At 35.5% G+C, this 24,286-nt stretch overlaps 1 protein-coding gene across 1 annotated transcript in view; it reads right to left on the reverse strand.

Annotated features, from left to right (window-relative positions):
* The window catches only part of FBN2 (fibrillin 2), a 230,142-nt gene that overhangs the window by 67,989 nt on the left and 137,867 nt on the right, over nt 1–24,286 (reverse strand). Inside the window, exons 16-25 of the mRNA XM_060093309.1 lie at nt 23,459–23,611; nt 20,988–21,041; nt 19,267–19,392; nt 17,226–17,351; nt 12,399–12,518; nt 6,340–6,477; nt 5,697–5,747; nt 5,096–5,221; nt 2,215–2,442; nt 1,254–1,379 (exon numbers count right to left, since the gene is read on the reverse strand). Coding sequence (XP_059949292.1) covers nt 1,254–1,379; nt 2,215–2,442; nt 5,096–5,221; nt 5,697–5,747; nt 6,340–6,477; nt 12,399–12,518; nt 17,226–17,351; nt 19,267–19,392; nt 20,988–21,041; nt 23,459–23,611 — 1,248 coding nt within the window. The remainder of the gene's footprint in view (nt 1–1,253; nt 1,380–2,214; nt 2,443–5,095; nt 5,222–5,696; nt 5,748–6,339; nt 6,478–12,398; nt 12,519–17,225; nt 17,352–19,266; nt 19,393–20,987; nt 21,042–23,458; nt 23,612–24,286) is intronic.

Genomic DNA, 24,286 nt, shown 5'->3' on the forward strand with positions numbered 1-24,286 from the left:
CGCTCTGCACTTGTTTACAGGTCTAGGGAAAGAAACTGGTAAAGAGGGGGAGATGCCAGAGAGAGAGGAGTGAACTCTGCTAAGAAGGGCCTGGAGCAGAAAGAGGGAAGGAGAGTGAAAGCAGAGAGTTTCGCTGGAAAATTGCAGAAGAACATCACATTTCCTTCTCTGGAAGTGGAGGAGAGAGTAGGGCTGAAAAGGGACATTTTATACCAGAGAAGAGGGTGTGTGAGAAGGGTCCTGGCAATCAGGTTTGACTTCAATAAAGAAGAAAAGGAATGAATAGTGATACGAGAGGGTGTGTAAGTCATAAGAGGTTTAGAAGTGCTGCTAAGAGAGATTTATTAAGGGACGTAAAGAGGTGAATACAAGTATCGCTCAGCAGCTGCAAAGACCTGGTTGAGGGTGAATGCAGGAACCTCGGTCACCTTTTCTCAGGCTCTCCCCGCCAAGTTCAGCAGCCCCGAGTGGAGAAAACAGTGGTGAGGGGGTTAGGAGTCGGGGATCAGCATGGAAGGCACGGCAGAAAGACAAGACGGCAGAACTCCACAAGACCAGATGGATAGTTCTGAAATGCTTAGGGGGATAGTCTAGGCTGGGTAGGGCCAGGAGTGAATCAGTAGGATCCTATGGAGTAGGAAGCTAGGAAAAAGTCAAGAGAGACACTTCAATGGAGATCATGAATGCGTAGTGGGGGCAGGAGAAAAGGGAAAATTCCAAAGAGAATATGAAAAATGAGAGTTCTGAAAATAAGACCTTGGAGACATACTTCAAGTGTTTGGAATAATTTGTTATATTACCTAATAGAAAAACTTGGAATTTTGTATATTTTCTTAGAGAGAATGGCTATGGATAAGGGTATGGATATGGATTGTGACTGAAGCATAATATTAAGAAAACCGTCCACAGATGAGGAAAATAAGTTACAACTTCTCTATTACAAACCTTAAAATTTGTAACAGAATGTCAAGTTTATACAAGTGTTGATTTAATGGCTATATTCTTTAGTACTCATATATTCTGAAAATCCTATTATTATATTGTTCTTGTAGGTAGCACAGATATTATTTTCATGCTCTTTTGCAGCTCTCTCATAACAAGTTTGCTGGAGAAGTGGTTTAGGCATCGGGAAAAGGAAATAAAAAGAACAATGTACATATTCCTAGGAGAAGATGGGCTTTTAAAGGCAGTACTTCCAAATAGCAAAAGAAAGAGAGCCAAGGTTTACCAGTACAACAGAAGAATAGTCTCACCTGTGCAGTTTCTTTCCTCCAAGTCTAGAGCAAAGCCACTATTGCAACGGCACTTGAAACTTCCAATTGTATTCCTGCACTTTCCATACGTGCACATCCCAGGGAATGCTTTGCATTCATTGACATCTACAGGCAGAACAGAGCTGGAATGTAGAGCCGGTTGATAATAAAAGAGTAGGTCCAGCTTACCCTTAAGCTGGGATGAAGTGAGAGCGTGGCATGGACATATATACACTACCAAATGTAAAATAGATAGCTACTGGGAAGCAGCTGCATAGCACAGGGAGATCAGCTCCGTGCTTTGTGACCACCTAGAGGGGTGGGATAATGAGGATGGGAGGGAGGGAGGCTCAAGAGGGACGGGATATGGGGATATATGTATACGTATAGCCGATTCACTTTGTTATACAGCAGAAACTAACACACCATTGTAAAGCAATTATATTCCAATAAAGATGTTAAAAAATAAAAGGGTAGGTTCATCATTTTAAGTTAAAAATCTAACATGATGGAAAAGAATGTACTCAAGTAAAAATGGGGGATATCAAATTTTTCAGTGATTACATTGATGCCACACAGGAAGTGTCAATTGTGAAAAAAATTCTGTATTTTTACTGAACAGTTCTGATCCCTTTATTTCTGACCATTTGTTTTGTAAAGTTTAAGGGAGATAGAGAACTTTTTGCAACATCAGGGCTGCATCTCGTCAGGCTGTGCTGAGGAAAGCAGCAGTACAGTAGAAGGCTGTAAGAAAAGTGAGATTAGCTGTCTTTTTTAGTATCTTCACTTCAATACCAACTTGTATAGGTGATTTATAATCCTGGGCCATAAGGCTGGTCGCATGTTTTGTTTAACAAAGACAATAAAGTGCGAAATCAAATGTTTAAGGCAAAATCAATCTTCAGAGAATGCGGAAGGTGAGCTTTAGTGCAAAGGGACCAAATGCGCTGCTGACGGTTACCTTTGTAAAATGGCCTCCCAGTAAGAACATCCCCTCTGTTAGCAAAACCAGGCCCCCGGGGGCACAGGGTCTCGTACTCCGTGGTGCCAGGTTTGGGGCACTCCTCACACTCAGTGCCCCAAGCCGCCCCAACTGCACAGCAGCAGGCATCCATGCGGAACTTCCCAGGAACAGGATGGATGCATTCATCCTCATCCCACTTCAAGTAACACTGCTCCATGCGGATATCTACAGGGAGAGGGAACCACAGTTTGAGATTAAGCTGTAAGATGCACTGAACATTCACATACCAAACACCTGCTTAGGCCCTGGGATGAGGCCAGGCCCTGGAGACACACCAATGAGCAGGAGACAGAGTCCCTGACCTCCTGAAATGTATACCATAATGACAGTCATTTAAAGAGAGAACAGGTGGACTCTCCTTCAGTGTTACCTAATTCTCACCTGACACCTTCAGGAAGAAAAGGTTCCCTTGGGATAAGATTCCTTCTTATCATCAGCTATGATCCTTTTTTTGTATCACTGACATCAGAAAGAATAAATAACTTTAGCATATTTTAGGGCCACTGAAATATGAGCAATTCTGGGATTAGTTGGGGAAAAAAAAATTGAATTACATATGTAAAAAGTTATAAGAGCCTGGTAGAGTAATCCTGTGCCTTTACTACTGAGTTTCATGTCAATATTTACATCAGGAATCAAAACACTGTCAACATACGGCCTGTGAATGTTTTGACTGGCTTACATACATTAAATTAAAATATTAATTTTGGAAACCTTTGGATAGTACATGTGCTTTACAGTTTGTTGCAGTCTCCACTACTCCTTATTACCACCTCACTCATTTATGTTAACTGCTTGGCCCCTGCAAGCATCTGAGTTTGGAACTCCCGATTTAGATCAACTTCTATCAGAGCAGTTTATCTCTTTTGTTCTCAGAATATTTTCCATTTTCATATGCCAATCTCTTGAAACCTTCTCACATTCACAGCCACGGTAAATTATTGTAGCAAAATTTAAGTAGTGACAAAAAGCATTTAACAATAAAGATGTTAAAAAAAAGCATTTAACAAAAGTACAAGGATGAAGAATCCAATATATCCTCTTAGAATATTACAAAAGCATGATTTTGAGTGATATTACTGAGAATTTATTTTGCTGAGTGATAATTTAAAATCAATGATATCAATTCATATATAGCATCATTTAGTTACTGAAGGCAATTTGATTTCATTAGTTATTTGACCATACTGATACTATTACTTTGTCATCTTCAAAAGATACTTTACTTTTTTCTAAACTTTGGAGATAATTTAAGAATAAAACTCCAAAAAGAAGTTTTCTTTATAATTGGACTTTGGATATTATACTTTCTAAACAATTCCATATGATTTTTTTCCATATGATTTTACAGTCATACTTTGTATCCAAATTTAAATATGCTATCAAAAATTATTTTAAAATGAAATTTGTGTTATTATAATAACTAAACTGTATGCTGTTGCAAACTTTTTTTCTTACTACTAATTTTAAAAATGCCTGTTTTTAAAATACCTTAAAGATCTTTGAATAGAATAATTTAAAAATATATATTATATAGTTTGGAATAATTTTTAATATATAATTTTTTGAATACTTAGTTAATATATAATTTTAGAATACCTATTTAAATACCTTGAAGATCTTGGAATATAATACTACCATTGCTCACACTTTGTCTACAAGCTTAAATTTCAAATACAAGCCTATGTAAAGTTATTTTACAAAACTAAAAACTTACTGTTTCATAAGATATTGGGAAAAAAATCCCTTAAGTAAATAAAAAATTGTTCAGAGACAACATAGAATCAATAGAAGTTTCTTTTTCAATCATGAAACTTAAGTTTAGTCAAGAATAACACTGATAAAAAAATAAAGTCAGCTAGGCACTTCTATAATACAATGCTGACAGAAATAGCTTCCTTATTTAAAATCTTTAGAAAATAAAGCATTAAGAACATTTAAATTCTGAAGATGGTAAAGGAAGGGGTAGGATCAGTCAATATTTTCACACAGAAGCCACATAACTTTGCCATGACTTTCCCCACTGTCTTGTCAAGGAGCATAGCTGCAATGGGCTGGTAAATGTTAAACTTCAAACACGAGTCTCCAATTTTTCTTCTATGTTCAAAATATACATAGTTCTCTTCTTCCATTGACTCAGTGTGAAAGACTAAACAGCCTAAAATATCTGATTAAAGAACTTATAATTTTTGTGTGTCTGTGAAAGTAGGGACTCGAAAATATATTTGTACGCCCACGCTCACAGAAGCATTATTCACAACAGCCGAAAGGTGGAAGCCACCCAAGCGTCCATCGACAGATAAGTAGACAAATAAAATGTGGTACATACATACAATAGAACACCACTCAGCCTGAGAAAGGAGAGAAATACTGATACATGCTACAACATGGATGAACCTTTAAGACACCACACTAAGTGAAATAAGCCAGTCACAGGAGGACAAATATCATATGATTCCTTTCCTATAAGGCACTTAGAGTGGTCAAATTCATAGAGACAGAAAGTAGAAGCATGGATGCCAGGGGCTGGGAGAGGGATAAATGGGGTGTTAGTGTTTAATAGGTACAGAGTTTCAGTTGGGGAAGATGCATTTTTGAGATAAATTTGTGAGTATACTAACTTTCTGTATTATACAGAAACCATTTCATTTAAATTCATTCACTTTAAAAATATCCTCTGGTGAGCTTCCCCCAAATATCTCACTTAAAGCAAGTTTTCCAGCTATAGATCAAATAGTTTTGGTCAGGCCACTATCCAAAAAAATAAGAAAATTCATGCTTGGTTTCATGCATAAAACACAAGACAGCATGGACTTACCCAAACACACACGGCCAGTTCCATCCAACGTAAGGCCTTCAGGGCACTCACAATGAAAAGATCCTTTGCTGTTAACACAGCGTCCATTTGGGCAAACACCAGGAAACACCTCACACTCATTAACGTCTGCAGGGAAATGAAGCAAGCAGAGAGAGAAAGATGTTACAAGTAGAAAAAGCATGTGTAGTCTTACTTCATGTATAGCATATTCATTCTGCAATACAATGTGGATTATTACTTGAGTTAAGCAGAAATATTCCACAACGAAGCCACCGGGTTTCCTGGGTACCAGCTGTGAAAACTACCACAGCCTTGCCTGTCCATAAAACACATCCCAGACATACACCTTTGCCAGCTGTTCTGTACCTTAAAGGCTAGTGATGTCCTCACAAAAATTCACCCAACAGCATAAAGAGGAGAAATGGGAAATTCTAAGCTGTTTCCTAAGAATATTATTCTAAAACATTTGTTGACTACATCTAGTATTTTTATTGAAATCCCAAGGTTTTTGAAAGTGATAAATATCTCCAAAGTGTGAGAGTGAATGTTAATTTTAAATACTGCTCTAAAGACTTACAATGTCATTCAAGAACGCACCCACCTTCACAAGTAACACCTTTAATCCTGGCAAACCCTCTTGGGCAAGCTGTATCTGTGAGAACAAAGGACACATTTTTACTTCATTACAAAAAACACAACTGTCTTAAGCTCAAGAAACAGTATAATGGAATCTAAATTGAACTAAATAAAAACCACAATCTGGGCTTTAGAGGCAAAAGACTCCAGCTGCCCTCTGTTCAATTCAGTGGAGCACATGACATGCTGTGGTAACTCCATCAGTGTTGACCCATATTGAGATTCTCATAATTTTTCCTACAATTTCCTTTTGCTTTCACACTGTCAACCAAATCACAAGTAAACAAAAGATTTAGAGAAAAGAGACATCATGCTCTACCGGGACACATGCAAATAAGAATATTGGAGGATACTGATAGTCACCCAGTAGCTAAATTCTAGTTGATTCCCTTCCTTATCCAAACTATTCAGAAGGTCTGCTTAAAGTAAAAGGATAAACCAAAAACATATTTCAAGAAGTGAATACATTTTACCAGAAAAGACAACATGTTGGGGAGGGTAATGATCTTATGATCTTCCTCATGATGGAAATATACAGAGAAAGAGATGCCTACTGAGGAAGAAGCTTTCTGATGAAAAGCCCAGAAGCCCACTGGCCAGGCTCCTACCTAGTTCACACCGTTCACAGGGGCTCCCCCAGGCGGCCCCGAGGGTGGCGCAGCATTCGGATTTCAGAGTGGCTCCGTTGATGTTCACCTCACAGCGGCTGTCCTGAATGTTGAGCCAACATGTCCCTTTCAGGCTGTCTGAAAAGGAACAGGAAATAGTGGGGAGCTCTCATCTCTGAAGAAAATAGAACTCAGTTCTATACATCAAAGGCATTATTTAGTAGTATTAAAAAACAAAACCATTATTTTAAAAACTTTTTTATAGACATTTACACATACATGCATTTAAATATAGCATATTACATACATGAAAATTAAATATGGTACTGTATATATTTCACACGATATGATAATTAATACAATTATATCTATGGGTATTCTAGGAGCAGCTGCTACTGCCCACGATTTCGTACTGGGATTTGCAAATACAGGGCGTTACTGTTATAAGATCATTACTTGTATGAAAAATATTCATAAGACTTATTCTTTATGGCAGATACTTTGATATTTAAGATTGTATCTAATAACATTCTCCAAATAATCTCCTTCTCTCCTAACTCCCCACCAAATAAACCACACACAATTTCGTTCTGTTGGAGAGAAGCCAGCACCTCTCCAACTGAAGATAATTATTTGATGAATAATTTGAAAAAAGAAATCTTAAAGATAAAAAAATAAACATCACTTATAAAACCACCATTAAGACACACCAGGGCTAATATTTGATGTATTTTCTTTCAGGCATCTTTCTATGATACATATGTATAGCCTTATCTCTAGTTCAAAACGTAACACATGTTTATGATAAACTACTTGAAGAAATAGCAGAGAAAATATAAAAATCACCTGTAATCCAACCATCCAGAGGCAACTACTCCTAACTTTTTATACTATGTTTCTACATCAGATTTAAGTTCTTCCTTAAATGCCCATTAAAAAACCAATTTTGAAGCAGAGAAAAGGAATCCAAAGTTGACATGGCAAATATTAATTGGGTAAAATAAATCATATGTGAAGTTTTCCTTGCAGTACTGTGGCTCTCAGTTTACTGTGCATAACATTACCAAGCTTCTTGTTAAAATGCAGACTCATAAGTTTCCAGGTGTGTGGCCCAGGGGTCTGCATTTGACAAGCTCCTGAGGTGATCCCTCTGCAGGTGATGTGTAAAACAATTTAACAAAGCTTAATAGCATAGTGTGGTCACAGTCTTGGAAAACAATAAAGAAAAAGCCTATTCCTACAGTATTTATTTTTTTTCATTTTTTAAAATAGAGTTTAATTTTTAGAGCAGTTGTAGGTTCACAGCAAAACTGAGCATAAAGTACAGAGTTCCCATATACTCCCTGTCCCCTCACACACACAGCCTTCCCCACTATCAATATCCCACATCAGAGTGGTACATTTTTTTTACAGTCAACGACTCTATACTGTTATAAATATCGTGTACAGGTTTTTGGGTGGACATAAATTTCAGGTCATTTGAATAAAAACTAATGAGTGCAATTGCTGGAGTGTATGGTAAGAGTATGTTTAGTTTTATAAGAGACATCCAAACTGTCTCCAATGTGGCTGTACCATTTTGCAATCCCACCAACAATAAATAAGTTATTGTTGTTCTACATCCTTGTCAGCATTTGGTGTTCTCAGTGTTTTGGATTTTCACCATTCTAGTAGGTGTGTAGTGGTGTCTCATTGTTTTAACTTGCATTTCCCTAATGAAATATTATGTGGGCATTTTTTCATATGCTTATTTGCCATCTGTATATCTTCTTTGGTGAAGTATCTGTTAAGGTCTTTAGCTTATTTTCTAATTAGGTTGTTAGTTTTCTTATTGTTGAGTTTTAAGAGCTCTTTATATTTCAGATAACAGTCTTTTTTTTTTTTTTTTTTTTGCGGTATGCGGGCCTCTCACTGTTGTGGCCTCCCCCGTTGCGGAGCACAGGCTCCGGACGCGCAGGCTCCGGACGCGCAGGCTCAGCGGCCATGGCTCACGGGCCCAGCCGCTCCGCGGCATATGGGATCCTCCCAGACCGGGGCACGAACCCGTATCCCCTGCATCGGCAGGCGGACTCTCAACCACTTGCGCCACCAGGGAGGCCCAGATAACAGTCTTTTTATTGGATATGTTTTTTGCAAATATTTTCTCCCAGTTTGTGGCTTGGCTTCTCATTCTCTTGACCATATCTTTTGCAGAGCAGAAGTTTTTAATTTTAATGAAGTCTGATTTATTAATTACTTCTTTCATGACTCATGCTCTTGGTGTTGTATGCAAGTCACTATCAAACCTAAGGTCATAATAAATTAATATAAACACAGACATTACACTTTTCACAAAAATTAACTCAAAATGCATCACAGACCTAAATGTGAACTACAGTATTTACTTTAAAACTCATCTAATAATAAGGGCAAATAAAGCTATACTGCTAAAATCAACAATAATAATAATAAAAAAACAACCAGAAACACAGAAAGGGAATTGCAATGAAACTGGCAGGCCCATGAAGGGAGACGTTGTAATCTGATTCCCTATGGAACAAGGTAGTGGGTAAGAGGACATTACCTACAACCCAAGCCCTCTGGGACAGAAGATAAAACAAAACAAACAATTCTGTCCTTGACTGAATACAAAAAGTTATGGGGCAAGGATGTGGGGAAGAAATAGGCAGTCCATTTGCTTTTTTCTGTTTTGAGATTCAGTTTGGATAAAAACTGTGTGCAAATGAAAAAGATTTGCTCATATGCATTTGTATCAGGTCTCAAATTACAGTTTTATAGGCTTAAACCTATACATTCCATAGCACAGAGGAAACAGAGATGCTTGTGTAAGGCTACTGTGTATTTAAATGGTCTTTTAAGGACTGGGTTAATTACTGATTTATCACCTTGGCTGTAGTCATTTTAAGTAAGACATATTGTAATAATATTTGCTAATATTTATTGAGGTAGCAACAAGCACTATTAAAGGCTTTCCGTGTATTAGTTTATTTACCCAATAAAACAACCCTATAAGCTATGGACAACTTGCAGATGAGAAAACTGAGGCACAGGGGTCAACTAATTTACCCAAGTAAGTTCACCCAGCTAGGAGAGTGTCAGCATCAAGATTCAAACCTGCACTGTATGATTTCAGAGGCTTTACTCTGCTTCTGTAGGCTGGTATTGTATCAACACTGAAAAGTCCCCAAATCCATCCATACACACACATATACAATCCATCTCTATCTCCTGACTGTTTTTTTCTCTTGTGTGTGTACCTATATACCTACACACACACACACACACACACACACACACACACACACAGAGTCACAATATAGACGTAGTTATATAGTCAGAGGTTGGTTAAGATTTCTGAAAAACAATAAAGCAGGGAAAGCAGATAAGCTAGAGGCTACAGTAAAAATCACGAAGAGAAATAATGGTGGCTTGGACTGGGGGTTCTTGATCTTGGTGGTGAGAAGTGGTTGAAATATGGATAAACGTTAAGTACAATCAATAGGATTTACTGATGGATTAAATGTGCAGTTTGAGAGAAAGGCATCAAGGGTGACTCCAGGATTTTAGAGGCTGGCAATTGTAAGAATGGAGTTACCATTTGACAAGACAGAAATGATTCTAGGAGACACAGATTTAAGCTGAAAGATAGAAATTTGGTTTTAGATATGCTAAGTCTGAAATGTCAACTAGACACCCAAATGGAGACACTGTGCAGATAATTAGAAATACAAATCTGAAATTAGCAGACAGATTAAGGATGGAGAGAGAAATGTGAGTCAATGTAGAGGCCATCTAAGCATGAGTATAAGACAGAGAAGCAAAGAGGTCCAAGGACTGACCTGTGAGACATTTCAAATTGGAAAACAGGAGAATATGAAAGATTTAACAAAGGAAACTGAGAAAACTGGCCAGAAAAGTGAAAGGAAAAGAAGAGGAGGCCATAAATGAAAAACTTCTTGAGAAGGGATGAGTGATGAACTGTGCTAAACACTGCTAATAGGCTAAGAGGAGGAGCATTGCCCCTGTCGTGTCCATGTAATTTAAGGACAGAACGCAGATCCAAGCCAAAGATGAGGGAAATTGGACTAGATTATGCAGAGCTATCAGCTGTGAGCAGTGCAATGCAGCAAAGATTAACCAAATTTATTGTTCTATTATATTTAATCATTTCAACCAGCATACAGCAGTCTCTTCAAGCAGTTTATAGAACAGTTCAAGATTGGTTTATACTTAGGAAGTTTGCATAATATCTTCTAAATCCCTAAATATTCTTTGTATCTAACTAATTCATGTACATTTGGACAATTTAAAATTTTTAATTACATCAGGGAATTTTTATCCAGTTCTAAATTTAGAGATTTGGCCCCTACCAAGAACAGCTTGCAGGCTAATTGCTGATTAAAGCCGTTTGACAGTCCTATTAAAAAGTACATTCATAATACTTCCTAAGTATATTTTACTATTAACTCCCTTTTTAAAATTAGAATTCTGTTTTTAATAAAAAAGAAGAGAAAATGATGTCTAAGATTTTAAAATATTAAGTAAATTTCTTTCTGAGCAGCTTTAGGCTGGGATCTTCAAATTTGATCACAATGAATGAAAACACGTAACACGTTGGCTGAGAAAAATATGGTGGTGTTTAGGTGTCCAACATAATGACTTGGAAATAAAAAGTCTTTGTTCCTTTTCATTAATAACTATAAGGGTAAAGGCCAAAATCATAGACGTGTTTATGACAAAGCAAAAACTAAGATATCTTTGATGCCCAAGTGGCATACAAGTTAGTTTTCTGAGACATTAATTGACTAATGCTGAGTTCATTTCCTTTGCATAATAAAACGAGTCTATCTCAGTTGGAAACTGTGGCTTAGCAAAAATATTTCTGCCTTACCAGATCCAACCCACACGTCCTCCCCCCAAACCAGGAATTCTGTGAGAAAAAAAAGTAATGCCCTAGGCAGATGGCAGTCTATTTCCTAGTTTGGAGAGCTGAGCAAGGCTCAAATTTCACCAGCTGTACCTCACTGGGAGATGAAGAGTTGGCATTTCCAAAGGGAAGGTTTTCATTGAAACTTTGGACTTGGTCAGTTCTCCTCCTGTGACAAACAGGTACTCTAAGCATCCAGCTAAACATTGCTAGCATCAGACATAATACTGAAAATACTATTGTCTTTGGAAAATACTAAATTGAAAATTGATATTGAATAAAGAACAAACAAAAACAGCCAATTTATTTGGCACTATGTAAAACTGAAACATCTCCCTAACTACTTGGAAATATATATTTAGTTCCCTTTAAAGGTGGATACTAGGTAATAATATGAAGTACGTATACCTAGCCAGTGTAGCCATAGACACTAGAAGCAGGAAAGGATGACTGGGATCGTTTTTTCCCTTACATATGCTGAACGGTTGCTTATAGTGATAGATCAGACTATTTCATTTTATATATCTCCTATCGTCTTTATCAAAAACTGACCTTATATGTTTTCAGATACATTGAAAGATGTCTTGGAAGTTTTGGAATCTTTCTCTCTTAGAGATTTCCCAAAGCAAGAAAACAGTTATCTTCTCTTCCTTGGAGCTCATAAATTTATGATTGATGGGAGAAATGAAAAAAAACAATAAATTCTTTCTATTTGTTTAAAGTTTAAACTCTTTAAATTCTTGTTAACTGAGTCCAAATGTGATCACATTTCTGTTTACCATTGAAGGTTGTTTATAAAAAGTATGCAGTAAGGATTTGATTGTATTGATGCCTAAGGCATTCCTGGGGAATGCATATAAATATGTGTGTGGTATGGAAATGCTTATAACATATAGCATAATATATATACTTATAAGAAAGGAACGCTTCCCAGAATCTAACAAAATTTAAGAGCCTGTCCAGTTTATGCTATCATGTTGTACTCCTATCTTGATAACAAGAGAAAACAACTGAAGTAACTCCTAATTATTAGCTTCCTGTGATCGTGTTCTGTTTTTATCCACAGAAGTCCTGAGGTCTCTGCTTATCTTTGTAGTGAAACTGAAACATCAGCACCACGTATGAATCTTACCAATACAGATCAATCCTGTAGAGCTGAGTTTGCTGCCAGGAGAACATTCACAATTGAAAGATCCAAGGTTGTTCCTGCAGGCCCCATTGACACACGGGTTGCTTTCACATTCATTTATATCTACAATCCAGAAGGAAAAGATTCTGTTAGAGCTGCCATGTGTTTCTGGAAAATATTATTCCAACAAGCCACGCTATGCCAGAATGTCTGGTAAACTTGGCTCTTGTAATTTTAATATGGTTCTATGAGGCATAAAGTGAATGGGGAATGGAGAAGTGCATTTTACCGTGTGAATACACATGTGCACGTCCAGGGACTCAGTAAGACTACAGGAATCAGCTTATTTTGAAAGGGTTTAGCATCTAAATCTTCACTGTTTCACTACAACTTTACATAAATTGGATTCATTTTCTCCTATAATGAGATGTAATTTTCCTGTGGGAAATCTGAATTCTGATTCCTTGGAAAGCAACATATTCCTGGGTGCAATGTGTGCTGTGCACAAAAGTGACTGTTTCTGTCATCTGTGGCTCCAAGAGGTTTTGGAAGAATTTTAAAAGCCTGTAGTAGAGATAACATATCACAATGCTGGCTTTAATTCCAAATTTCTGGATACAAATCAGGGAATAAGGGATGAAACTTTAATACTGGGTACAGCATTCTCCTCTAGCCCTTATCCACCTTCCCGTCCACATTTCCATGTTTGGTGTGAGACATTTTTGAGGGCCTCTCACTGTTGTGGCCTCTCTCGTTGTGGAGCACAGGCTCCGGATGCGCAGGCTCAGCAGCCATGGCTCACGGGCCCAGCCGCTCCGCGGCACGTGGGATCTTCCCGGACTGGGGCACGAACCTGTGTCCCCTGCATCGGCAGGCGGACTCTCAACCACTGCGCCACCAGGGAAGCCCCCTGGCGTGAGACATTTTTAAAGCACAACTGTTTGTGCTAAAATTAAAAAGAGAAAAAAATCTTTTAATTGTTTTAAATAGACCTTTACCATCATTAATTTGATCTGAGTCTTAAATCAAATCATATACCATAATCTAAACAACTCCTGTTGACGGTCAGAAGTATGACGGTCAGAATTAGAGTATGCCTATGTTCTCAAGTGGTGACTAAACAAAATGTCAAGCCAATAAAGTTAAGTAGTTTAACATGAGTTAATTAAAAATAAATACAAGATTTAGCTAAAGTGTTTAGAAACAATATCAAAGACTGACCTTCAATATAAATTAAACCACTCAATTTAAGGAAGAGAGACATGGATTTCTTTCTGTATTTGGTTAACTATCTGAAACAGGTCAACATACCTCAAGATTTTTTTTGTTGAACACTACAGTTTCCGAGTTCACCATAATACTTATTTTTTTCTAAATACCTCTTTGAATTAAACATGAATACTATATATACCAAGGAAAACATGCAAATAAATAACTAGAAGATTGTAATGTTTACTCTTGAACATCTCAAGTCAAATATAAACTAAACTGGTTCTGAAAAGGCAGGGCTCGCTGATTTTCAAGTCTATGGACTTGAAATGCAAATTTAAAAATCCATGTGGAAAACAGGTATGTTCCTTCTTTGCTATTTCAAAACTACTAAAGAAGTACCCAGCTATTAAATAAATTCTTCAAGTAGAAATTGTGTGAAGAAATATAAATGCATCTTTCTTTCAGGTCATTTGTAGCAAGAAAGCCTCTTAAAAGAAAAATACAAGAGCAGGTTTTATAAATATAGCACAGATTTGGAATGAAAACATCTATTCCAGAGTACTAAAATTCTTTCAATAAAAACACAATGTAAAAAAGAAATCAGCCAAAAAGCAGCAGATACCTAATCTGAAGACAGATGATATATTACCTACTAATTTTATTTGTAAGAAGCTCCCCCAAAAGAAAAATGTCAGTATCATATACTTTCAAAATCCCTATTTTATATTAAGCAATTATGAACTCAAAAACTATAAACACATGCCATGACAGCTACAAATATAAACTGTTTAATTTTTCTTTAAATACAATGTTTTTATGTTATAAATGTCGTGGAACCAGGAACTGAAACAGTTCACTGTACATTCCTGGAAATAAACTTCAAAGCACATCTGGTTTACATTTAACTAGTTATGTCACTGGAAACACAATCTAAACCACAGTGCTTGCTATAAAAATTTTAACTTTCACAGACTCTCAGAGCTCAAACAAAAAAAGTAAAATAAATTTTCGTAACTTCAGTTTGAAATATCAGAGAAACTTGATCACTGCTATTTATTACGTATTTAAAATAGCCTGTTGAAAACATGAATGACAAGCAAAATCAGTGAATATAGCAAATATATATAGAGAAAGCTAGAATCGGCAATGAATTGGCTGATAATTCCCTGCCTAGTTTTTGGAAATTAGTTTAGAAAGAATAACATGCAGAGAACTGCTTCAGGCAGACAAATTTATTGTGTGAATGCAAGGCTGGAAATAAGGAGGACACCCAAGGGAAAAAGATATCCATGGCCTGCAGGTCTATTTCTTTTTTGCAAAACACTTAATAAAATGCAAATAACTTAATAGTGGGAAGAAAGTGTAGAAATAACAGTTATTTGGTTGGATTTCTCACAATAAATCATTTTTATTTCCACAAATGTCATAAGGCTAGAACCAAAATATTTCTCTATCATTTATCTTTTATTTACATAATATTAACTTCTTTCTTATAAATGACAGATAATAAAACATATTTCGTATTAAAGAAAAGGCTCAGGTTTATCAGGAACAATTATCCTTTGGACAAAATAAGTAAAGACCATGTTTTCTAACCATCACTGTTGCCTGATTTGGTATTAATACGGCTTAATATTTATGTAATCATCCAATGTCATACTATTAAACACCATTAGCTCCTACTCTTCACTTTTTCACGTAAGGAGGTGAATCCCTTTTATTTACCCTTTGGTATTTCACCTCTCAGTACCCTTCAACTTCATCTTACTCGTTAAAATGGAAGAAATATGCTGTAAATATTGATGATTTGGTATGCAAACCAAACTGAATCAGACACCAACCATTTAGTTCCCTGTTATGTGTCTCCCTCACAATAGCACCAAAGGGTACTGTCGCTATGGACAGGGAAACCAGTCCTAATAATCATCAGCTTCCCAGTTAAATCAAGATGATATCCTTAGCTATTCTTGCTTTCAGAGCTTCCTGACATTTAACAGAAGCTTATCTTCCAAGAGACAATAGATAAAACTGATAAAGGGCAGTGCGAAGGAAGTGTAGAAAGTCGGGAATAAAAACAAAATGGAAGGAAACACAATTCTTAAAATCCCTTCTCCCACCCTCCAAAAAACTCATGGAGTAAATATGGCTAGAATTTTTTTTCTTTTACAAAGTTTCTCATGGCAATTTTGAAGGATAAGAGGTGTTGAGGGGAGTGGGTGCTAGAAAATAAAGACTCGGGTTGAATACATTTAAGAAGCTTAGGCTAAACACATATTATGTGAAAATATTCAAAATTCTTAAGTGTGCCCCCTGTCATCTCCGCTCATCTATGGACAGGATGAATCTTCAAGTACTTTAGTTGGGAATGGAAAGTGAGCTTTTCTTTGAGCAGCTCCTGCCACAGGTGGTGGATAGGAGGGGAACTCAACAGTTATCAGAACTAAGTTCAGAAAAACTGCATTTTATGCCAAGGTTTTCTTTTTTCTTCCCTTGTTTTCTTTCTTCAGGTTAATTACTGCTTTTCAGTGGTCCCTCAAATTCAATCCAAACTGAGAATTGCACTTTGTAATTGCATTTCATTGACTTCAGCTAAATCGTTTGTGTTCTGGCATCTTGTTTGAGTCCTAACTTGTTTCTGTTCATAAGAATGCTTTGAAGTTAAACAATAAGATGAAGAGAATGTTAACATCTTTTTGCATAATATTACTATTGCAGTTTTCTTGGCTATGAAGTCACTAGGAAACAAATACTTTAACAGATAAAAAAGGGCTACTCCGAATAACTAAAGATGAATTTTTTTTTTGAAGAGGTTACTATTCGGAAGTAGTTATTGGATTTGAGAATGTCATGGGACACTTCTGTAGGCCCACACAGTGAGACTTAAAAGGAACAATGACTAGTAGTCATACAACAGAATATTCTGAAATACACAGTACTTCGATCAAGAAACAAAAACATAATTGAAGGCACTCATTGCTTAGCTGGTATCTCCTGAAAATGAGGCCTTTCCTAAGCATTTAACTCATTCATGTAACTTCCACTGAAGAAAAATGAGCTTAAAAGAAAAGGAAGACGTTTTTAAACAGTGATTCATGATCTTTAAGCCCAAATTATAACTTCAAAATTTTCAAATGCAAAGGACAATTTTCTTGGACTATAAATTTAATTAAGGTGACCATTTTTACTCAAGCCCCAAATATTTTCTGGGCCAACCTCTGAGGTCTATCAATCATTTCATAAATAAAATGCCAAAGTGCTGACTTTGCCATTACAGTGCAGGTTCCCCCAGGCTAATGTGTCACAGTGGTTTTAAAAAGGGAAAAACAAACAAAAATTTGACATTTTATTAGCAAGTAAAACAAATTAGCTCCTTTCACTTTTTTTTCCCATTAAATTCAAAATGTTTGTTGATATTTCATCTGAATGGGACAAAACTGATGGTTTTATAAACTGGGTTAGGTGCATGCTATTTCTAAAACTGGCAGATTAGCTAAAAGAGATTATAAAATTTAAAACATATTCAAACAACATTCTTTCTGCTCTATTGCTTCATAACGTACTTGTGGTTCACACATATTGAGTTGCTTACTGTTCACAACGAAGGAAGATGACTCTTACCTTCACACGTCTCTGTCTCAGTCCTGAACACATAGCCAGGTGGGCAGGTGCAGCTGTAGCTCCCAGGTGTGTTTCGGCATAGGCCATTGTCACAGAGCAGTCTGTTTACCAGGCACTCATCAATGTCTGGAAGCAACCGTTAGAAGACAGGAGACACACACAGTGAAACAAACAGCACAGTGATCAAAATGTTTTATTTTTGTTGTTTGTTTTTTTCCTCACCCCATACCTTGACTCAGTCTCTTCGTATCCAAAGCACATTCCTGATCCTAAGCAAAATATATTTGGTTTTACTCATATGGAACATTCTTATTCTTGTGGCTACTTTTAAGATGTTTTGAAGTTCCTGGGAGGTGTGTAATGCTTTGGAAAAGGCACATTACTACTTTGTTCTTCATTTACTTACTGCCCCGCAGTGGTATTATATTTTAAGCATCACCATAATCTCCCTCATGATTGTACATTTTATCAAATGGGTGAATCACTATTTATTTATCCATTAGTCCATGCTATGGGTTGAAATGCGTCTCTCAAAAAATATTTTGAGTCTCTAACCCACAGTACCTCAGAATGTGACCTTATTTAGAAATAGGATCATTATAGAGTAATCAAGTTAAAATAAGATCTTTCAGGTAGGTTGTATTCCAATATAGGTATGGACATCAATGACTGGAGTCCACATGAAAAAGGGCAAATTTTGACATAGGGACAGACACATACAGAGGGAAGCTGATGTGAAGACACACAGGGGAAAGATGGATGTGTGGCTAGAGTGACACATCTAAAAGCCTAGGAATGCTGAAGATTGCCAGCAAACACCAGAGACTAGAAGAGGAAAGGAAAGATTCTCCCCTAGAGCCATTAGAGAGAGTGTGGTCCTGCTGACACCTTGATTTTGGACTTCTGACTTCCCAAACTGTAACAATCAATTTCCATTGTTTTAAGCAACCCCGTTTTGTGTACTTTGTTAGGGCAGCCCCAGCAAACTAAAACTGGAATTTGGCTTCATTTTTATTTTTAAAATCTAGTTTTAATTTAATCAAAATTATGCACGTACCTACTTTAAAGAGTTGAGTAGTGCCATGAACCGTGTTCAATGTGTGAATGCTCACTGAATTTCCCTGTTTTCAGTAGGGTACTCATGTGCTCAACTGTACTTGGACACTATGCTGGAAGCAACTTTGCTTCTGGGGAATAAAAACTAGCTGGTTTGCATATTTTTATAAATGTTCAACAATCTCTGGCTGGTGCCATTCCCAACAGATATCAAAATCTGTTATAAGTACATGATATTAAATATAGCTTTATATATCCATCTGTATGTATATCTTCAACCCAAGGTGAAATGGATATGTAATAACATAAATCAGTAATAAAACCCAGAGCCATAAACATAGAAAAATGTATTTCTTTCTAATCATAATCATCAAGACTTGGATGTAAGAGTCATCAGTGGTTAGATGTACAAATTATTATATATAATAATTGATGGAATAACATTTGTTTTATAAAAGTGAACTCAAGTGCTCCACGGGAAAATCTAGATTCTTCACAAATTCTTGAACATATGAACTACATATCTGAGTTTTTTCAAACATTCCCTTATAAATTACAAAAGGAAACACCCATCTCAGTTATCATGTTTGGATATGTTGCAGCAACTGATTCTTTATAAGTCAACCTGTAATATTTAATTTTCTTAACTTATTATTATCCACACTGCCTCATTAATTTTTGAATCCCACTTTCTAGTGAAAAATTATGGGATTAAGATATATGCAGATATAACAGGCCGATAACTGACTCTGTGTCCATTCGCTTGGGAAAAATAATTTAAATATTAAATTGTGCCACTACAAAGTCTGTTACTATGTAACAGCATTTGTTTGATTCCCATATTTTTATATCTCTGTACTAAAATGGAAACAAGAAAAACTGTAAGATCTCTAGTTTTACTCATTTATTTGTAGTTTGATTTCTCCTATAATCCATGGGATTAAACTATACAAAAGGCTCTTGTATAATAAAACAAATAACTTACCAATACAGTTTCTTCCAGAGGCATCTGGCTCATAGCCACTGTTGCAATTACAACGGTAACTACCACGTAAATTTTCACAAATTCCATTGGCACATATATCAGGATCCAGAGCACACTCATTGATATCTGCATTAAATGTTCAAAGTTTAATGCTCACAGCCACTTACTGTCTATTGATACATGTATGTCTAGTAACGATCACTCAAAATACATAGTGTCTAACCCTGCAAACCCCCAATTTGTCTGCCTTTCAGAAAGGGAAAGGAAATGAAAATAAGGAGTGAGAATAAAATTGAGAGATATGGGACACTTTGTGGTAAGTCAAAAGAAAAATGAAGGGAACCGGCAGAAATTCAAAGCATTAAGCCATGTAATATGCTGGCATTTATGATAAAATTATTAAGAAATTTATAGACTGTTGGCTCAAAACCCAAAGGAAAACTCAACTTGATAGGTATTATAACCATCTAATTAAAAGGCAAAGATTTATTAGGGTGTCTGTATAATTTTATGGTCCTGAAGGCCTGGAATATTTTTATTTTATTATCATTTTTTATAGTCAACTAAGTAATATGATACTTATTAAATGTTACTCATTGTTGATAAGTTGAAATTAATGGAGAGGACAGTTCAAATGTGGATGCTTGAGAACACAATGTTTTACAACAAGCCATGAACATGATTACTCTCTGTCACCCGTGGGCCGTGGGACTTGAGGAATGATGTGCTTGTATGAGCAACCATCTAGTTGCAATGGGCAGCTGACTCTGTTGGGGAGGCCATATTGAAAGGGAATAAAAAAACAGTCGGCATAAAATAAAATTTTGGTAACTATGCTCAAATTTTAATCCTAACTACTGTGTTCTAGAATTTGGGAAGCCTTAAATACTCCAGAAATGTCAGTCTTTTAATTTAATTTTTGGGAGAAACATCATTGTAAAAGTTTGCCCTTTACTCTGGTTTCTGATGTTCTTTGCAAAAAAATGTGACATTTACTGTCAATTAATCTATAATTTGTCTAAAGTCTCCTCAAACATGAAAGTATTAGAATATATATGTAAACTAACGATTAATAGCACCCTACAATTTTATTTTAAAAAAACAAAGGACACTATTAATATATAAAATAACTTTATAAACACATATGCACTTAATATTCAAGTTCTATATCGTAATTTTGTTAATCATAGTGCTAAATTAAAAAAAAAGAAAACTTTAATGAAACCTTGTACTTCTTTGGTTGGACAGAAACATTTTAGTATTCTTAGTCATAAGTAGTCAATTTATTTTTAGGGCAGTATATCTCAAATATCTCTTAAAGATCCATATCAAATATCTCTTACAGATTGTTTTTGTTTAAACCATGTCAGCACCATTATTTAACATTTTTCTTTAAATTGTCTTGTTTTTCTTTTTTTTTTTTTTTACAAGCTCTAGATTCTTCTTAAGTGACGGTATCCGTAAAATCATGGTTGTAGTTTGTTAGTGACATTTTAAACAATGCATATTTAACAGAAAAATATTTATCTACTATGAAAAATGTACATCTACATACTGATTGATATCATCTAGCTTATAACCATTGTTCTAGGAGATAATTTATTTTATTACTTTATACTGATATATTTTTATAATATTAAATACATCTTATCTATAATATTATAATAATAAAGCTATAAAACTATATAATTATTATAAGATTGAGAATTGAATAGAGCTACCTCTTCCATCCACAGTGATACCTACTCCACTACTACAAAGACCGTGGAATTCAGCTGTAAGATAAAAACAAATAGAGAAATCAAAACCTTTAAACTATATCTGTTCCACACACAAGTCACTTACATAACTCCAAAACTATCATTAAGAATTACCTGCAATAACTTAAAATGAAAAGAAGGACCATTTCCTAGCACAAAATTATTTTAAGAATTCCAAAATCACAGGTAAGCATAAAAAAGTAAATAAACATAACTGTGATTATCACCCTGAATTTCATTAATATATTGATAAACATTACAAATATTTTCTACTTATGTAAACTTTAAAAAAATCTAAATTGTACAACAGAGATTGCTTTTTAGCTTTTCTTCTCCTCTCAATAATAAACTAACAGAAAACACTTATGTAATAAATAGCATTTACCACGTGATGTGCCTGGTGTTGTTCTAGCATTTTGCATCTAATAATTTATTTAATCCTCCCAATACCACAAACTAGATACTGTTATTTTTCCTCTTTTACTCCCAAGAGAGCTTGGATAGAGATGGGAAGTAACATGCTCAGGTCATAGAGGTTGTAATTGGGGAGCAGGCTTGGACTCTCTGTACTCTACAATAGACATTTCATGTAATAGCCTATTTATAATAGATGATTTAACATCTTTTCTCAGTTATGTGGATCTACCACTCTCATTCAATCAATCTCTTATTGATGAAATTAGGTTTGTTCAACTTTCTGCAATTATAATAAAAAAATACAAAGTTCAGTTCCGTCACTAGGTTAATCTCTTGGAAGTAAAACTGCTCAAAGTTTATGTCTCTTTTAAGGTTTTTGATAGTCCCCCTCTCCCTAAATATCCCAGGTTACCCTTCTAGCACCAATGTAAGAGAGTACCCATTTCTGTATATTCTCCCCAACACTGGGGAAAATCAATTATTTGTATTTTACCAATCTAATAAACAAAAATGATACCTTTTTAAACTTTTCTTTTAATTTTAGATAGATTGGACATCTTTTTATATGGCACTCTACCATTTGCCTTTCTGCTTTGTGAAGTTCTGTGTACACTATACTTTTTTCTATAGAGGATTTCAACTTTCCTTATTGATTAATGTAAATTCTTTATAAATTAAATAAAATATTTTTCTACTTTATATGTGTATTTTAGTCTTTGGGGTCTGTTTTGAGAGTCCTTTATCATTACAAGATAACAAAAAGTTTGTATCTTCTACAAAAATATTATTTTGTAACATTTAATGTAGGGAGCTAACTTCATATTTTTTCCAATATTTATCAACAATATTAATTACTTAGTTTAATTTGTTCTCACTGATCTCAATGCTATCTTTATTGTGTCCTACATTTCCACTTATATTCACAACTCATTTTATTAGTCACTAATCTTTTTACCTAGTCTTGTTATCAATTTTTGCACTTCTTTCATAATATGCATAATTCATTTAACATTTTAGGGGAAGACTTCCTTCATTAACTCCTCTTTTTAAAATATGTCATGCTCAGTAATTCTTCCAGAGGGACTCTCACCATTTTGCTAAGGTTTGAACAGTCCATTTAGGACTTTTAACAAAATTACAAGCCATTTCCTTTGCTGGAATTCATTTCTTCCATCTTCTACCTGGGAAGTTCTTATTCCTTTTTTCAAGACCAAAGTAAGCCTCCACCCCTCTGTGCAGTCTTTCCCAGCCTCCCCAGGCAACTAATTGCTCCTTCCTTTGTGCTCTCCCAGTTCTTTATGTCCCTTTTAAGGCAGCAATCATATTAAACTGTAATTTATATGTTTGCCTACCTATATTTTCAACTATTCCCAACTTTAAAGGAAAAGAGATTGTGTTTATTTCTGATTCCCTACTGTACTTACATCTATTCAATACAGTTTTCATAAAAATATGAATGAACAAGTCATAGAATAGTCAAAGAATTAAACTGTTTAATGTGCCTATAATTTATGACAACATTCAGAAGTAAATTTATGACTTTTTGGAACCACTGATAGATTCCTGATAGACTGGAACTTCTGATAGACTGCAGCCTAAGACCATTCTGTGTAAAGATTAAAAATAAATAAATAAAACCAGGTTCTCATGAACTTATTATAACCTTGAAAGTGATACGTAAATTTTATGCTATTTATCTTCAGAATGACAGAAGGGATGGAAGATTTTGAGGCTAACATATTCACGTAAAGGATCCATTGTAACAGTCATAATTGGATCACAAAATAAATAAATAATCATAAAATTCACCGTGTGTTCTCTCTGCCTAGAGATCATAAGTAAAAACAAGACAGGTCTCTTTATTATATGCTTCACATATCAACACAGATTTGTATTTCTTTTCTTCCATTAAAAATAAAGACAAAACACTTCAGAGCCAAGGTACTCTTTGGCCAAATATCTAATGTGATATTTCTAGATTCTTTATCAGGTGTGAAACTGGCAAAGGTGACTACCTGAATTTTTAGCAGGGCATGGCTGGCAGGGCTCTCCAAAACCATAGTCTGGATTGGCACAGCAGCATTCAGACTTGGTCACTGCGCCAGGGAAAGGACGGACACACACTCCCTTCTTGATTCCACCATAGCATGTACTGCGCATGTGAGTATCTAAAGGAAACAGAAGAACAATGATTTGAGACAGTGATAGAGACAAAGAGATTTCAAAACTGAAGGCTTCTTGTAACTTAAGTGGTCACTATATGGGAAGCTTCTAGAAGGCATCTGCCACTTTTCTTTTTCTTTGTATCTTTAGCATCTCATAGTGTTAAGAGATCAACAAATGTTAGTTGAGAGAGGAAAAGAATAAATGCATTATCAACAATTCTTTTTTTTTTCTCCAAGAAGTTTTATGTGCTACACATGCATCAATTATCCCACTTTTCCTCACGGGCCTGTCATTGAGCCAGATATATTTCCAGAGTTATAAACAAGACTTAGAGCTCTAATCACTGACTACATTTAATATTATTTCTATTTTAGAAGTTCTTATGAACAATGAAGTGCAGTGCAGTTAAACTACCTTGAGATGATACTGCTTGGTCATGAACTTTCTTACTTAAATTTCTGAGTTAGGTGACCTTTCTCTTCAACCCCCAATTTACTGTTGTGACTATGTTTTAATCATTGCAGACTCTTAATAAATCCAGTTACACAAGTAATATTCAATAACTATCACTATGTGTCTGTGGCATTGTGCGTGTTGCTTTACAGACATTATCTTGTTGAACATTCAGGTCAACAACTCCATAGGATAGTGATCATTATCCACTTTTTTTTTTGCGG

Source organism: Mesoplodon densirostris, chromosome 3 (genome assembly GCF_025265405.1).
Source record: "Mesoplodon densirostris isolate mMesDen1 chromosome 3, mMesDen1 primary haplotype, whole genome shotgun sequence".
Taxonomy (NCBI): Eukaryota; Metazoa; Chordata; class Mammalia; order Artiodactyla; family Ziphiidae; genus Mesoplodon; species Mesoplodon densirostris.